At 40.8% G+C, this 17,840-nt stretch overlaps 1 protein-coding gene across 2 annotated transcripts in view; it reads right to left on the reverse strand.

The window, feature by feature from the left end:
- Positions 1-17,840, reverse strand: part of DOCK5 (dedicator of cytokinesis 5) — a 207,396-nt gene that overhangs the window by 75,542 nt on the left and 114,014 nt on the right. For both annotated transcript variants that reach the window (XR_010022681.1, XM_063087796.1), the window contains exons 14-19: positions 13,620-13,744; positions 11,885-11,983; positions 9,857-9,929; positions 7,448-7,551; positions 6,368-6,551; positions 134-231 (exon numbers count right to left, since the gene is read on the reverse strand). Coding sequence is in view for 1 of the 2 variants with exons in the window: in XM_063087796.1 (XP_062943866.1) it covers positions 134-231; positions 6,368-6,551; positions 7,448-7,551; positions 9,857-9,929; positions 11,885-11,983; positions 13,620-13,744 (683 nt within the window). In the remaining variant the exon portion in view is untranslated. The remainder of the gene's footprint in view (positions 1-133; positions 232-6,367; positions 6,552-7,447; positions 7,552-9,856; positions 9,930-11,884; positions 11,984-13,619; positions 13,745-17,840) is intronic.

Genomic DNA, 17,840 nt, shown 5'->3' on the forward strand with positions numbered 1-17,840 from the left:
GAGTATTTTCTTAAAAATGGGCACACTTGTTTAGTAATGTAGATAAGTTTTCTATTTACATGATTGGTTTAATTTAAGATGTTGAACTAATGAGCTGGTAGGTATATTTCTAACTATGAACGTATAAACATACCTTCACAATCTCTCCTCCATCCACCTCCATTAACTTCTTTAGGTTGTGTTTAATGTTCTGGGAGTTGGAACGCCAATTTAACAAGCCTAACAGGTCAACTGGGAAGAATGACCACAAACCATAAACATTAGACACTGATTAGAAGGAGCAACCAAGATCATTTCAGGACACAGCTACAGAAGTCTCTAGAAAAGATAACTGCTTGCAATAGTGGATAACTCGAGAAGTGCCTTATACATTCTTTTAATTTACTATGTCCTATCTAAGTCAGAGAAAACCTTGTGGTCCCTCTTTCATTCTTAAAAGAGAAAATGATTAACCACTAATGTGCAAGAACCTATAACGATATTTGACTAGGACTCACATTTCTCAAATAATGACATCCCAGTCATACAAATTAAACCTAAAAAGCACTCTTATGTAACCGTCCTACCTTTAGGTTGCTGCCTTAATTAATGTGTCCCTTATCACTATCTATGTCTGAGTGGATTCAGAGGGAAAGAGGAACTTTATAGATGAGTTAATTTATTTAAACATCACAACTGCACTATAGAGTAGATTTTACTTTTTCCATTTTTTAGATGAGGAAACTGGGGCTTTGTGAAATTAAATTACTTGCCTTAGGTAACACAACTGCTTAGGAGTGGTAGAATTAGAATTTAATTACAGATTTTCTGATTCCCAAAACCACATGCTTGCTACTGTATTATCCTGCCTCCCCCAGAGTTCTTCAAAGAAACAGACAAGCAAATCAGACTGATGGCTATTTCAAAGGAAAGTAGAACAGATTCATGGCTCAGTGTAAATCTGGGAAAAAGATCTTGATGTGTTTTTGGATTTAAGATGCAGAATTTTATATCTTTAAGCTACTTATAACCTTAATGAATGTTGATCTACTAAACGTGTCATAGGGAAACATAGAAGGCACCTGGACTGTTACTATATTATCATTTCATTTAGTGCATCAAGCTACGATTACTATGTACAGAGTGTTATCTAGTAAAAGTAGCAATACATGCTTCTTAATCAATGGATTTGTATAACTATACAAAAGCAGTCACAAATGTATACTGTACTGTGAATTAGAATAGTCAAAGTGCTTCACAGATGTTTGTTTCATTGGCTTGCATATTGTTTAGTCCCTAGACGCCTCCAAAATTTAGTGCCCAGAGACACCCATTGTCTATAGAATAAAGTCCCAATACCATGCACAGAATTCACTAAGGTGCCACCAATGTCCCTTCTACCAGCCTCGCTGCGCACCATTTTCTTTTACCCCTCAGCAGCCAGATAGATCAACTCACTCAATCCCAAATTATGGCAGGCTCGGAAACAGCTCCACATCTTTGCATGTATTCTTCCCTTTTTCTGAAACACCCAGAAATACTGTGTACTTGTAAGACACACTGGGTGTTTCTTTGGCTCTTTCCATAGATTTGAGCCACTTGAGGGCAGAAACCATATTATGTTCATTCTTATACAGACCACAGTGCCAGGCACCCAACACGTGTCTGATATGTGTTAGATGAAAGAATGGATGGATGCAAAGAGAAACAGGAGCCCTGAGGACGCTGGCAGTGTGCTCAAGCCAATTCATCAATATATTCATTCATTTGGCAAACTGCTAAAAATAGGCACTAGAAACAGCTCTAGATTTGTTGTGTTTCTGAGACTCATACAGGTTGACATATGTAGCTCTGGTAAACTAATTTATTTTCCTTGCAGCACAGTGTCAATTTGACTGTATGGAAGTTTCACAATTTGTTTATCCACTATATTGTTGACAAACATTTGGGTTGTTTCTAGTTTGTTGCTATAATGAACAATTCTGCTATGAACATTCCGGTATGTCTACTGCACACAGGTACGGCAGCTTCTCTGGGGTATAAAGACTCATGGGATTTCTGGGTCATTGGATATTATCCAAAATGCTATCCAAAGGCACTGTCCCATTTTACATTCCCATCAGAAGTGTGTGAGAATTCAAGATACTCCAAATCCTCAGCAAAGCTGAATGAAAGCACAAGTTACAGAAGAACTCACACAGGATGACTCCATTTATACAAAGTAAAAAGAATACGCAAAATGAAACAATATATTTTTTTAGGGTTACAAATCTGGGAAAACTATAAAGAAAAACAAAGGAATGACAATCCCCAAATTTAGGGTAGTAATTGTCTTTGGGAGAGGATTATGGAAGACTCAATTTTAAAAAGAAAAGAAAAAGAAAAACCATAGCTTTAGGGCCATAAATATCTGTTCTTAAAACCCAAGTCCACCACCTATGAGCTTAGGCAAGATATTTACCACTTTAAAACTCAATTTTCTGATCAGTAAACTGGGGATAGTAATGGCAATGTTGGTGGCTTTATGTCCCAAGGTGTTGAGGGTAAAATGAGAGGATGACCGTGAATTCCGTGGTACCTGTAAGGACTTGATGCCTGCCCCACACCTACAGGGACCTGAGCACCCCTGTCCCTTTCTTGAAACAACAAATCTATTCTTGTCCTCCACATGTGCCAAGCAACAGATGATACCACACTAATTGGTCTGTTCTAGTTTTTAAAAAACTAATCAAATAAATAAAAGAGAAAACCCATAAGTCCTGTTTGTAACAAACCCCAGTGGCTTTTAACCTCTGGAGCCTGAATAGTCCTCCTTCAGGGAAAGGAGTAATAAGCCTTTGGTCACGGTCTCAGCACAACAGGAGAACAGCTCCCCTCTTTGCTCAGGAAGCACCCTCATAGAGTAGATGGCTTATTAATGTTTAGCTTTTTCTCTCTCGGAATAAATTAAACTGGTTCTTTATAATTTTCATCAAGTCACACAGGAAAGCAAACACAAGAATTATCCACAGTGGTGTATCTCTTGGAATGCCCCATTTTCTCCGATGCCCACAATGCCCCTGCTATTTCTCTGTCCTTCCCACCCTCCCTGCTCCCCCCACTTTTGTCTGTGCTGACAGCAGATCGCTCCTCTCTAATTCATAGGACATGTGCCTTTTTAAACCTTCTGTGGATATTATTTAAGACTTTTTTTTGTATGTTAAGACGAGCTTTTATGAGGTCTGCACAACAGGAATGGGGATGACAACAGTGTCAACCAATGGAACATTCTGTGACGATGGAAATGTTGTGTATCTGTGCTGTCCACTACAAAAGCCAGTGGCTACACAAAACTACTGAGCACCTGAAATGTGACTCGTGTGACTCAGGGACTGATTCATAATTTTATTTAACTTTATTTTTATTTTTATTATTTTTAATTGACATATAAAATTGTATATATTTTTGGTGTACAACTTGATGTTTTGATATATGTATACACTGCAGAATGGATAAATCCAGCTAATAAACATGTGCATTACCTCACATTACTTATTATTTTTTTCTGGTGAAAACACTTAAAATCTTCTCTCAGGAATAGAATAGAGAGCCCAGAAATAAACCCGTGCACTCATCAGTCAACTGATTTTGGACAAATTGCCAAAAATATACAATGGGGAAAGGATAGCCTCTTCAATAAACAGTGCTGGGAAAACTGGATATCCACATGTAGAAAGTTGAAAGTAGACCCCTATCTCTCACTATCCACAAAAATCAACTCAAAATGGATCAAAGATCTAAATTTAAGACCAAAGAAAATATAGGGGAAATGCTATACAAAATGCAGTTTTTTGAGCAAGACTACAAAGGCACAGGTAACTACAGCAAAAATACACAAATTGGACTACATCAAACTAAAAAGCTTCTGGACAGCAAGGGACACTGTCAACAAAATGAACAGATACCCTACAGAATGGGAGCAGAGAGAGAGAGAGAGAGACTCACGTGCTCCCCTTTTAAAGCCTGTGACCACCACTATTAACCCATTCACTAGGGCATGGTCCTATTATCTAATCACCTCTTCAAGGCTTCAAGGCCCATGGCCACCTTGAGAAGCTAAGAGGGGGAAATCCTACTATGGTCATTGAAAGGTGGGGCCTTGAAGAGATGATTAAATTGTAGGACCACGCTGTAGTGAATGGATTAATAATGGTGGTCATGGGAGTGGTTCTGAGGGCTTTAAAAGGAGAGCGTGTGAGAGTCTGTCTCTCGGCTCTGTCATTTTCTGCCATGTGAGACCCTGCATTGCTATAAATCCACCATCAAAAAAGATCGCCACTGGATGTGTTTCCTGGACTTTGGATTTTCCAGCCTCTGAAACCATAGCAATAAATTTCATTTTCTTACAAATCACCCAGGTCCACATATTTTGTTATAAGCAACAGAAATGGATTAATATGTCCTTGTTTTGCTTTTCTCTGATCTCTACTCTGGAAATGATAAACTGAATAAGTTTGATAAATGCTGTTCCTCTCAAACATCTCTTGAGAGTCCTAAAAGTACATTAATGCTTTATGTAGTCTACTACTATACTTGCTTCAAAAAATAACATTTTGACATTTCATAGTTAAATATTTGTAAAATATCAAAAAGAATAAATAAGATTTACTCAAACTTTTGGAATTATTCTTTTTCTATATACATATAACGATAATGATAATAAGTACTGACAGCTAACAATCACAATACTTACGATAGGCTAGACACTTTTGTTTTTACTTATTCTAATTTAGGTTCATTCTTTGAAGTATATACTATTACTACTCCCATTTTGAAGATAAGGGTACTAAGTCACGGAGAGATCAAGTCACTTATCCAAAATAAACTGCTAGTAAGTGGCCGAGCTGGGATTTGAACCCAGGCAATCTGGCTCCAAATTGTTCCCATATGTTTAAATAAACCTGGGATCACACCATACATAGTGTTAAGAAGTTTGCCACATTCTTGAATATGTTTTGAAATATGATATTTAGCAGCTGCATATATTTCATCATTTAATTACATTATAAAATTTAGTTAAACTGACCCTGACATTTGGGTTGTTTCCAGTATTTCCCTATTATAAGTAATAGGGAAACATCCTCATACATAAATCTTTGTGCACATCTCTCATTGTTTACTTAGGTTCAATTTCTAGGAGTTAAGTCACTGGGCCAAAGGGTCTGAAAACAATTAAAAATCTTTGACAGACCTTCTAAATCATTTTCGAAAAATATAGTACCCTCTATCCACCCAAGAGCAGTATTACATTTACTTTGTTTCTTTCTCCCCAACAAAGGTTATGTTACTGATGTAATTTAGTCATGTCGTGTATGCAGCTCAGAATGTTTCTGGCTTAATTTCTGGTGAGTGTGCTTTGACTTCTCCAGATGGATCAGTCCTTACTTGACTCTGTTGAGTCTAGCCACTTGTCCACTATCTTTATTCCTTAGCCAACCATGATTCACCACAACAAACCCAATACTGAACCTTTCTAAAGATGAACCAAGGTCTGATCCCTGAGCAGACCCTACTGAGTGGATCTAAATTGTTTTGTCTATCTTTGCACTTCCTTAAGGCAGAGCTCCAAATTGTCTCCAAGGCCAAAGGGACTAATCCTCTGCACAAGACAGAATTTCTAAGGCAGGTCTCTTGAGCAGCTAAGTCTTGACTCACTGGAGACAGTACAGAATGCCTTATACATTACAAAGATTAAATGAATAAGAAGCTGTTATTGGCTATCAAATGCCATGTTATACACAAGACAGGTTAAAATTGATAACAGAGACTTCAAGGAAAACAAAACAAAGCCCTATTTGAGCTATTCAGCTGATTTTATGGAAAATCCCTGACGGCTTTACAACCCCCCTCCCCCCCCCAAAAAACAAAAACAAAACGGGAAAGAGGAGAATATGGGGAAAGTTGGAACTCTAATGGGACACTCTGCTCTTTGCTGTGCGTGTTGGGGCAGGAGACTGATGATTTCCTTGCCAGTATCCTCCCCATATAACCAACACGTCCTGCTGCATATACTAGACAGAATACATTATTAGAGTTCTTTGCTGTCTTGAAGGAAGGAAACATAAGACTTTTGAATTCCACAGCCTTTGTTAATGAATACATTTATAGGTTTTGCGATAATTAAAAAAAACTGAAATTATTTTCATCCTCTTTCAAAGATGGACAATGAAACCTCAGAAGGAGTTTTAGCTGTTTGATTGGCACTACCCAGAACCTCACGTGAAGACTAAAGAACAAAATGCAATTGCCCAGCACCCGCCTCAGAAGCCCTGACCCCTATGGGTCTAGCAAGGAGCCCAGGAGCACCGAGCAGAAAGCTCCTTTGCATCAATGGGGTCACCACACCTACCGTTCTGGGTGAGCTTTGTGGAGCAAATGAGGGTGGCGATCTGGAAGCTATCTTTTGTGCTATCCTTGCTCGGAGTAAAGCTGGCCAGGGTTTTGGATGCTTGGAGCTCTTTTTCTTCCATCTCCACCTTGGTCCCAGGCAGGGTCAGGTAGAATTTAGCATCTTCCATTTTCTTGTTGTCACCCTGAAAAGGAAGCATGTTAGGAACACCAAATGATGGGCAACACTGTGTAAGTAGAAATGGTTTCTATCATGAGCACCATACATTTCCAGCACCAGAAGCGTGGCTTCAGCAAATTACGCTTAAGATCTCTTCCAACTCTGAGACACTGTGAGATCTTTCCACAGAGTTTGAGCCCAGAAATAATTTCATGACCGAATGAAAATGGAATACATTGTGACCTAGACACTGGAAGATCCTAGTCTCTGCTAGCAGTAAATAAACACTTAACAGAATGAGATTGGATTTCATTTACTTGAACCTATAAATGGTCACAATTCTACCTCATTGGGTTGATGGAGAAAGAAACGGCTTGCTACACCTTCTAAAACTATTTACAAACTAAGCAGATGTTAAGGAAAATATTCATCAGGCAGATGCATCTCCAAAGAGCTGCCAACCATCTGAAAATCCCCTAGATACTGCTAAATAAATGACATCATCCAGCGTCTACTTTATACTTTACACTTTACAATCTCAGTAGATGTGATAGCTCAGCAACAGTCAAACAGTGTAACAGAAATGGTGACTGGCTCATGGTGATATGAAAACCACATCCTACTGCACCCGCCACACTCTAATCAAGCCCAGCGTGCAACTGCCTGTGAACTGTGCAGGATGGTGCAAGGTGCAGACCAGAAGAGGCCAGCCCCCATGACTCGCTGCCATGGAAACCATTTGCAGGAGCTGGTGAGATGCTCTTTAAAGACTTGATAAGAATGCAACCCACTCTCTCCAGAAAGGGGATGGAAAACCACATAGCTGCTATAGCCAGGGTCCTCTGGGGGGTCAAACACATTTAGCTCTAGAGAGGTTTCTGATGTTTGTACATATAAAAAAGGAGCCTTAGTTAGTGCCACCTTATAAACCACCAGATCATGCCTCCCATCCTGCAGAGTGGTGCCATCTGGATTCATCAGTTTCACGAAGGCCACCCCAAATGCTCGCTCCGATTTATCTCTGGCTGAAAAGACAGAAATCTGTGTTTAAGCAGTGTGCAAAGACACCAGGAGGTGATGCTGATTGCACATTTTGCCCTGGGGTGTGACATTTAACTGTACTCTAATAAACACAGTTTAGCAAGTTACAATAAGCCACACGTACCATGTGTGTCACAGGTTCCCCAAACTGAAATCGTCTGGTACCCCAAAATATGCTCTTCTTCCTTCATTTGCTAATAAACGAGACCAGCACCCACACAATCATCCAAATCAGAAACACAGGTGGTAACTCTGCCTCCACCCCATGTCAACACCATGTCCTAAACACCTCTGGAATACATCCTTTTCCTCTCCATCTCTTTTGTTCCTACCTGTGTTCAGGCCACCCACACTTTTCTTTCTTTCTACAAGATCTTCCTCACTGGCCTGTCTCCAGTCCCACACACCCAACACTTCTTCACACTGCAGCCAATGTGAGGTTTCCAAGATCAATTTTAATCATGTCAAATGCGCTGCCTCACACCCGTTTAATGAGACATCTCACCTTCTGTTGTTCTAAAACAGACACAGTGAGGTGTTTATTATATTCCAGGGTTTATAATGCTGCCCAAGGATTCTACTCGTCCCTTCCTTCCCAAGATATCAGCCCAGGTGCCAGAACAAGCAGATATGTACATATGCCCTGTGACCTCCGGGGAGAAGGGTCCAGCCTCACAAGGAGGCAGAGCGCCTCCATCCTGGTCTTCCAGGGTCAGCCCCTGAACCCACTGGGTCCCCCACCTAGACTTCTGTGGCTGGGATAACTCATGGCCTGTTCTCATTGCAGACAAGGTTCTGAGATCTGCTGTGACTAGTGCGTCCCACACTGGCTGACTAGTAATCTGTTCTATGAATATACTATAATTTGTCAGTCCATTCTCCTGTTGGTGGCCATTTGGGCTCTTCCAATGTTGTAGTATTATAAATAAAGCAGTTGTGAACATATACCAAAACAACAACAACAACAACAAAACAAACAAACAAACAACCCCCCCAACCAGAAACCACCATTTAAGGAATGGCTTCTCCATAACATGGTATAAAAGAATCTTCGTCCTTCATGATCCAGCTCCAGCCCATGTAGAGTCAGACTGCCTAAGTGTCCATCTAGCTCTGTCCTTTACTAGCCGCATGACCGTGAGCAAACATCGAGCCTCTCTGTGCCTCAGTTTCTTTATGTACAAATGTGGATAAAAGTAGGATGCCATTTATTGGATTATTGGGGATACTAAACAGGATAGTGTACAAATAGAGCTTCACATAATGTCTGGTACAAACTAAGACCTTGATAATTGTTAGCTTAGTATTATGTAGAACCATGTGAAATTGCTCATATTGAACTATTTTGATCTATAAACATGGAAACTTCATATGGTTCAACCTGATGTCATTATTGCTCCCACTGTCCCCACTGCAGCCATAATGGCTCATTTGGGTTTGCAAACACATTTCTCCCCCATCACCCTCTGAGTCTCAGCTAAGATGTAGGAAATCGTGTGCATGAGCCCCTGGTCTGGGTTAGGTGTTGTGCTATGCGCTACCTTGCAAGTCTTTGGCCCTGTAGTGCATGTACACTACTCTGTACATAACTTCTCATTTTCCTGTTCACCTCTCTAACCAGACTGCAGAGACTCTGAATGGCAGTGTCCTCCTGGCTGTCACATACCAGGGCCTAGCCTGCAGCCTGGTATGTGGATGGTATTCAATAAATTCATTTTGGAAGGAAGGGTTACATTTCTATACACTGATGAATGAGAACAAGACACCTCCGGAAATTTTGTGATCAGCCTGAAAACCATCAGTTTTCTTCTCTGTTCCCACTATAGAGCAGCCATTTCATGAACGGTGATCTGAGGCTTGAAACAGTTCATTCATTAAAAAAAAGCGATAATTTTGGGAGAAAAGGGATTAACTAGTTTTCTTGCTGCAGGACTTCTCAGTCATAGGGCAACATACATTATGAATGTCTAAGAGGGAGATACACAGCATTTCCGGACGCCTATCTGACTGTGAAACCCTTTTTTTTGGTTACACAGTACCCATTAACATCTTACAGAGTGCTAGCATTCACAGAAACATTTTGGGGAAACTCTGATACATAGTGATAGTGCAGACTTTGGAAGCCCAGCAAAATTCATTATTCTGATTTTCTTAGCACCAATGAATCTGGAAATAAAGTTTCCAAGTATCTAATTTCCAACTGTCTTGTTCTCCAGATCCACAAAAAATGCTATCAAAAAAAAGTAAAATTTTTTAATGGAAATTTGTCACAGAACTCCTAGTACTTACATTCCTGAGATGACCTGTGCCTGAAGGTAAATCTTATGTGACAGCGTGTGACTTCTTCTATAGCAATGGATACCTGTGTAACAGTAAGGAATTAATAGTTTATAGATATACAATACTTTGCATGCACAGCCCATTTTACAGAATTAGGCTCAATTTTAGTATCTTAGCACAGCACTAATTCCTATAGCGTAAGACTTGGCATAAGCTTTCATTCAAAGGAGACTGAACTATTTTCAAACCAAAAAAATCTCAGGAGATCATCTTGCATTTATCATAGATTTTCATTATGGAGATAAAGTAGTCTCCTCTTATCCACAGGTGCACTTTCTGTGGTTTCAGTTACCCGCAGTCAACTATAGTGCAAAGATATTAAATGGAAAATTGCAGAAATAAACAAGTTGTATGTTTTAAATTGTATGCTGTTCTCACTAGTGTGATAAAATCTCACCCCGTCCTACTCCACCCTGCCTGGGACATGAATCATCCATTTGTCCAGCTGTAGATGCTACCCACCCTACACGGTATGATTGTATAGAGAAAAACACAGTACAGTCATGTGTTACTTAACGATGGGGATACATTCTGAGAAATGCATTGTTAGGTGATTTTGTCATTGTACAAACATCCAAGAGTACACTTACAAAAACCTAGAAGGCAGAGCCTGCTCCTAGGCTATGTGGGTATAGCCTATGGCTCTTGGGCTACCAACCTGTACAGCACATTACAACTGTAATGTAGGCAACTGTAACACAATGGTAAGCATTTGTATATCTAAACATATGTAAACATAGAAAAGGAATTTATCAGCTCCATTATAACTTATGGGACCACTTTATGGGACCACCATTGTATACACAGTCTGTTGCTGAGTGAAATGTTGTTATGTGGTGATGACTATATATACAGTGTTCAGTACTATCCACGGTTTCAGGCATTCACTGGGGGTCTTCAAATGGATCCCCCATGAATAAGGGGGGACTACTGTATTACGAATTTCTAGTATTTTTTTCAAGTATGAAACAGTAAATACTTCAGAGGGAAAAGACTGGCACTCTGTGGTCTATACAGGGCTTTTCAGACTGCAAAATGTATATGGAGATGGTCATAATTAGGTTTACGACAGAAGAAAAAGATAAAATACTGTGGGTAAGGAAATTTTCTGCTGCTTACATATATAAAGTGGATGAGAAAACAGAGCCACGGGGCAATGAAAAGAACAGAATTTGTGGCAAGTAGTTAAATTACGGCATGATTATATACTAGGACACTATGCAAGTATCTAAAAACATGTTTCTAAAGAACTTATAATAACATGAGATAAGTACTTTTAAAAAGCACAGTATAAATCTGTATAAACAGCATCATCCAAAACATATGAACTATATAAAATTGTTGGAAATGGTGACTTCCGAATTGAGGTATGAGTGCCATTCTTTTTAGTTTTCTATGAAGAGCTCATAGAACGTCAACGATTGATGGAGCCTGGGATTCAGAAGACGCGGGCTGCGGTGTGGGCTCTAGGGTCTTGGGAAGTCAGCTGACTTCTCTGAGTCTCACCTAACCCAAAAGGGGGATTGTTTTAGTCGCCAAGCTATTCTGGGGCTCATATGAGATTACTGATCTGAAGAGCACTTTGGAATTTGTAACACACATATTTAAATTGAAAAGAGGCCTGGAAAACTTGGTTAGAGGCCAAGAAGAAGAAAATGTTAGAAAACAGCTCATAGAGTGTGAACACTTCCATTTGTTTTTGGACCATCTTGCAGCCTATTGCATCACCATGATCACAAGTTTCTCTACTCAGATTTCCACACATTTGTGAATAAGGCTGTTATTTGAGAATGTGGAGTTCATTAAAGATCAATGCTCTTATAAAGAATTATAATTACCCATTCATTTCTTATTATGCACCACAGGCAACTTACCTAAAACTTCAGGATAAAGTAGGAATGATTTGGGGGTAATAAGAAGATAGGAACCTATATGGGGCTTCAGAGATGACAGGAGATTCAAAAGGCCAGTACTCACCTTGACAGTCTCATACCAACAGGGCTGCTTGACTTGGTAATAGACTACTGATTTGTATTCTGAAATGCCTTCGTATCCAGCACCAGGATGAATTGCATTCTTTGGATGAAAAGAAAAAGTTACAAAGGGAGAATGATTGTCCAGAACATTCAGAGTACCCACATACTATGCTGAGCCCTCTGCCCCCAACATTTCCTGCCTGGTCCTTATGCTGGCACCTGTAAGTGGATTAAGTTTGGGCGGTGACGAGTAGAGTGAGACTTACTTTCTACCACTTTATTTAAGGGTCTAAGTGTATAAATCTGTAGCAGCTAAGGGACCCAGCACCATGAGAATACTCCTCTTGCCCGTAATGTTTGTTTCTCATCCATCCCCAGGCATACATTCTCCTCCCTCTTTCCTCTCTCAAGGAACAGAGGCCTAGAGATGGTGGTGAGGAGTTATGTCACATGTGCAGATGCACCACTGTTTCAGGAAAGTGATTCCTCCTTCCTGTCTACAACCTGCTGTAGGGACTTGGTGCACCGGTACAGCACACTCACTCAAACTCAGGGCTGCGTCTTTCCCCAGTGATGAACTACTTGGCTCAGCAGAACCAGGCCTCGATGGGGCACTTCAGGACTGGTTAGCACAGCTGAGAAATAACCAACCAGAAGAAGATGTGGACTTGAAATGAACTCAAGGAACTCCGGGGCTCTTATCAATAGCGCAAATAAAACACTCCCAGCCTGTGCCCACAGCATTCTGTTTATCCCTTTAACTGAGAATAGGACTTGACTCAGTGAATGGTTTAGCTGTCTGTTTCTTTCAAAGGTTATGCCTTCCATAGGGAAGTAAGGTTTGTGCTTCATTGTGTCCCTGGCACCTACGTAATCAGGTGCTCAGTGAGCTCAGGGAACCAAGAGCTTGATTCTTGGATTTCAAAGCAGGTGAATCACACAAGAGGAGCCAGATTTCAGCCGAGGCCACGGAGGCCTCCTGTGACACTGCCTGCCTATATCTGTCTTCAATGTCAGAAGTAGGTCTTGATTCTAACCTACTTCTCCAAATGGCCAGAGAGCTGCCAGGGTGGCAAGAATGCTGGACTAAAGCCTGGATACCTGGATCCACTCCTAGCTCTGCCACTAATGCTATGTCTTCCCAAGAAAAGAGCTGATCTAGCTACAGCTTCCTGATGATTAAAACTAGAGACTGGTGGTAGTTAATCTCTACCCAAGAGCTCTCCCAGTTTAACACGTTTCTGATGGGCATGTGTCCTTTGGTTCTGCTCAGCCAGGTGAAGGGCATGTGCCTTTCAATGCCTCCATGGCGCTCAGGCCACTTTGGTCCAGCCCCAAGAGAACTGGGCAAGCTTGAAAGCTGCTTAATAACTTAGAAATGATAAAGAATTTCTGCATTAGAGTCATATTTCTTTTTCTTTTTTGGTGGCTGGCTGGTACTGGGATCTGAACCTACTACCTTGGTGTTATAAGGCTGCACTCTAAGCAACTGAGCTAATGCTAATCGGCTAGTCTGGAGCTATTTGTTAGCACAGGAGACACATGAAAAGAAGAGTCTGAATGGCTTCATTAGCAAAACTGGTAATCATTAATCACAATTTAACAGGTTTCAGATATTTTTCCTTACAAACCAAATCTACACCGATGTGCAGAACAATTAAAATAAGGCCAAAAGGCTCCTGTTTTTGGAAGTGTGTGTGAGTGATGGCTGTGGGCTTCCTGGGGGCTCTGCCTACCTCCATGAGCCGGCCCTCCTCGTCGTATACACACATGGTCACCTCCACGTTCTTTGGTGTCTTCTTTTTCCCTTTGTCAAATTCCCCATGGACTAGGGTGACATAAATATCATTCCGAACATCTCCTGCAACATGACAACCCATCCCGTCAGTGTTACTGAGAGAAGTCATTTTTAAGTTTCAGGATGTAATAAGATATAAAAGATAAATAAAATATGAAATGATCTGACTTTATAATAAACTATTCCTACAACAAAAGTCTTTTATATGTACTGTTCTCTTCAGCTTACCTCATTCTACCTTTTCATACATACCAACATGTCTTTGAAGTGTAGTTTTTAAAAATATTAACTCATTTCAATAGTAATCCATTGTTCTATTTATTGAGAGTCATTGTTTAATAATAAGTCCATATTATGTTTTGTTAGGTTATAGTGGCAGATTGTTTTTTCAATAATGCCTTGGAGACTGTGATATTTCAAGATATCTGATAGTAATGAAGACAGTCGCTTATTGAGTGCTCACTATGTGTCAGGCACTGGTCAAAGTGTCTTACAGGTATCAATTTGATAAATTATGGATTGATTTATTAATCTACAGAACAACCTGATGAGATAGACACTATTTCTGAAAGCCCATAGAGTACTTTATATTCATTTAAATCAGCTTAATTGTTTTTACCAATGTCAGAATAATTTCTACTTGTCTTTTTTTTTTTTTTTGGTTAACCAGCAAAAAATTTTAAAAATGAATGAATGAATGAATGTATTGCCCGTATAGTAATGAAAAATTTTAAATGTTAGTGAGGTACATAAAAGAAATCTGCAATAAATAAAAGGTATATCAAATGTCTGGGTAAGAAGACTCTGTATTGGAAAAATCACCTGTACTATACTAAACTGCCTCCCAGTATGAAAAATAAAACCTTATAGCACTTTAAGGAAATAATGGTGATATTTAGAGCACATATCATTTTTATCACTTCTGTGATTGAAAAAAAAAAAAAAAAAAGATACTGCCCATAGTTGCTGGGGGTGAAAAAAAAGAGGCTTGTTCATACTTTACAATTTGAAATCTTAATTTACTTCTGCTTCATCCATGCAGAAACTGATGATGGGTGTCAAAAGCCTTAACTGACACAGCAGTTCCACAGTAATATCTGTCTCAAAGAAATAAAAATGCAGGCAATGACTTATCTATAAGGGTATTCCCTGTGGTGGTGTGTATGAAAGTGAAAACCTAGACCATCTTTGATTTCCAACCACAGGGTGTTGGTTGAATACATTATGGTATAACCAGATAATGGGGTATTACTCATTTCAAACACTGACTGAGCAGTGGCTCTGTACCAAGCACTGTGCTGGGGAGATGACAGTGAGTCAGGCACCACGCTTGCCCGCACACAGCTTACATTCTCAGGGGAGATGAGATGAGCCAAATCATCACACAGTTAAACCCAGCACTGCAAATGAAGGAATTAGAGCAGGCTCTGTGAACATATGACACAAGGTCCTGACCTTGTCTGGAGTGTGTGGGAATCTTTCCTTTGAGCAGGGAGAGAAAGATGTGCAAAGGCCCAGAAGCTGGAGACAATATGATTGAAGGCCTCAGAGTGAGAGGGTGTCCGGTGTGAGATGCAGCTTCAAAGACAGACAAAAGCCTAATCCCCCTGTGGCCTGCAGGTCAAATTAAGAATGTGTAACTTTAGCCTAAATATAAACAAAAGTCAATGAAATGTTCTCAGCAAGGGAGAAGTGGAATCAAATCGGGTGGGCTATGGAGAAGAGGACGGAAGGTAAGAGAACACAGGGACCAGGAAACCAGTTAAGAAGCTGTGGTGGTTGTCCAGGAAACAGACCACAGCAGCTCCAGCTTGGGTAGTGCCCACGGAAATGGAGAGAAGGGGATGAATTTGAGAAGCCCATCGAAGCTAAAACTGGCAGGTCTTATCCACCGACTTCGTGTGAGGTGTAAAGGAAAGGGAGGTATTGAGGGTGACTTTCGGCTCCTGTCCGTACAGCTGGGTGGACAGGGAACACCATTCTCTTAGACAAAACACAGCCAAGGAGCATCAGGTCTAGACGCACAGGGTTACAAGGTCCGAATGCAGAGGCTGAGTAAGCGTTGTTAACCAATTAAAGAGAGGAGGAGAAGGGTCCAGATGGGGGTGGGTACAGGACCCACCAGAGTCCCGAGGCAGGAAGTAGCTGGCTGTATGGCCAGAGAGTTCAGAGGAGGCTTCTTGGTGCCAGAGATAAGGATGTAAGGGTGACCGACAGATGGAAGCCAAGTGAGTGCACAATGTCACCAAGGGAGGGAATGCAGGTGAGGAAGAAGTAGGGCCTGCTAGGGGCTGCACTGTGTCCCCCCTCAAATTCCTATGTTGAAATCCTAACTCCCAGGACCTCAGAATGTGGCTGTATGTGGAGATGGGGCCTTGAAAGAGGTGATTAAGGTACCATGAGGCCATGAGTGTGGGCCCTAATCCAGCACGACTTGTGTCCTTGTAAGAAGAGGACACGGACACACACAGAGGGATGACCACGTGAAGACACAGGGAGAAGGCGGCATATACAAGCCAAGGAGAGAGGCCTTGGGAGAAACCAGCCCTGCCACACCTTGATCTTGCCTTCAGCCTCCAGACTGTGAGAGAATGAATTTCTGTCGTTTAAGGCACTCAGTCTGCAGTGCTTTGTTACGGCAGCTCCAGCCAAACCCTGAGAAACAGTGACATCGAGAGGTGAGGCAGAAGATGATAATGTGGCAAAGGAGTCCTCACAGAGGCCCCAGGGGAATGCAGAGAAAGAGGAAAGTGGGGGGTGGGCAGTGAGAAGAGAATATTTCAAAGAGGAAGCGACTGAGAGCGTCAGATGCTGATGAGAGATTGGAGCTGATCTTTGATTAAAGGACACCCCTTAGACTTAGCGACACTGCCGTCCTGGCTGATGTCACTGAGTCACTTTAGAGAGACTGGGGGTGACTGGAAGGGGAGAAAACAGAGACAGAGAGTGGATACAGTCACGCCCAAGAACCCAGCTGTGAAGAGGGGGGCAGACAGTAAAAGCACTACAGGAACAAGTGGGGTAGAGGGAAGAGATTCGGGGGTGACTGGAGCTCGTCTACATGGTGCTGGGAAGCAGCTCCAAGCTGAGGGAGTTTGGTCTAGACCTGTATTTCTAGAATCATCTCGGGAGCTCTGAATCAGTCTCTGAAGAAATCCGGGAATCTGTTATTTTAAAGTTTCCCAGGTGATCCTGATGGGCTGATCCACAGTCTAGCACTGGGAACATGTCCTAGATGAATTTTAAAGCCTATTATAGCCCTGGCATTCTAGGAACCAATCCTATTGATAAAAAGAATCTTCCTGTTCTCTTTTGAGCCAAATTTTAAAGATAAACCCACCTGTCCAAAGAAAAAATTTCTCTACTTTATTTTTTCAGATTACCGTCTTGCTGTAAGAGTAAAAACTGCCTTCAGTTAGGAAATATTACCAATTTAAAAAAAAAGATTTTCTCAGTGTTGATGAATATGTATTAGGGTAAAGTAGCTCTGGAATGGATGAAAAAAAACCCCAGAAAAAAACCTACCTTCTCTTATGAGAAAAGAAGACTAATCTCCATTTTATAACTCTTTTGTTTATTCATTCCACAAATATTCATTTAACACCCATGATATACAGACAACGTGTGCAGCAACCAATTACTGCCCGTTAATCTCCCAGAAGAGAAATATGACCTAGTATTACTTTAAAAGAACCTGAATTTTTACGCAGTAGATAACAGGCTGGTTTTCTAGAACTTCTCTAACACGGCATGGTTGGTTTTCTAGAATTTTAACTAATATCAATTAATTTATATTAATATGTATAAAATTCCTTGAGGGCTTGATTTCTTTTTATTACTATGGAGATTAACAAATTAAATGAGTGAAGTCGATGAATTCAAGAGAACACATACACAGATCACCAATATGTGGTGGCAAAAAATATGCAACTAAAGTAAAAAACTGGGGAATATTTAGATTCTTGTCACCATAAGAATGCAGAGAGCCAGAACACAGTTGGAGCTTAAGAGAATGGAGCAGTGGGTCCTGCTGAGACTGAGCTGAGCAAGGAGCCGACAATGCTGGGGATGCCACTTTGAGGAAAGGTACATGCAAACGAAGAGAATTCGTCTTTGGAACTGAGAACTCTGCTGTTTGTCTGCTCTCTGTAAGGGAGTA

Source organism: Cynocephalus volans, chromosome 2, assembly GCF_027409185.1.
Source record: "Cynocephalus volans isolate mCynVol1 chromosome 2, mCynVol1.pri, whole genome shotgun sequence".
Classification (NCBI taxonomy): Eukaryota; Metazoa; Chordata; class Mammalia; order Dermoptera; family Cynocephalidae; genus Cynocephalus; species Cynocephalus volans.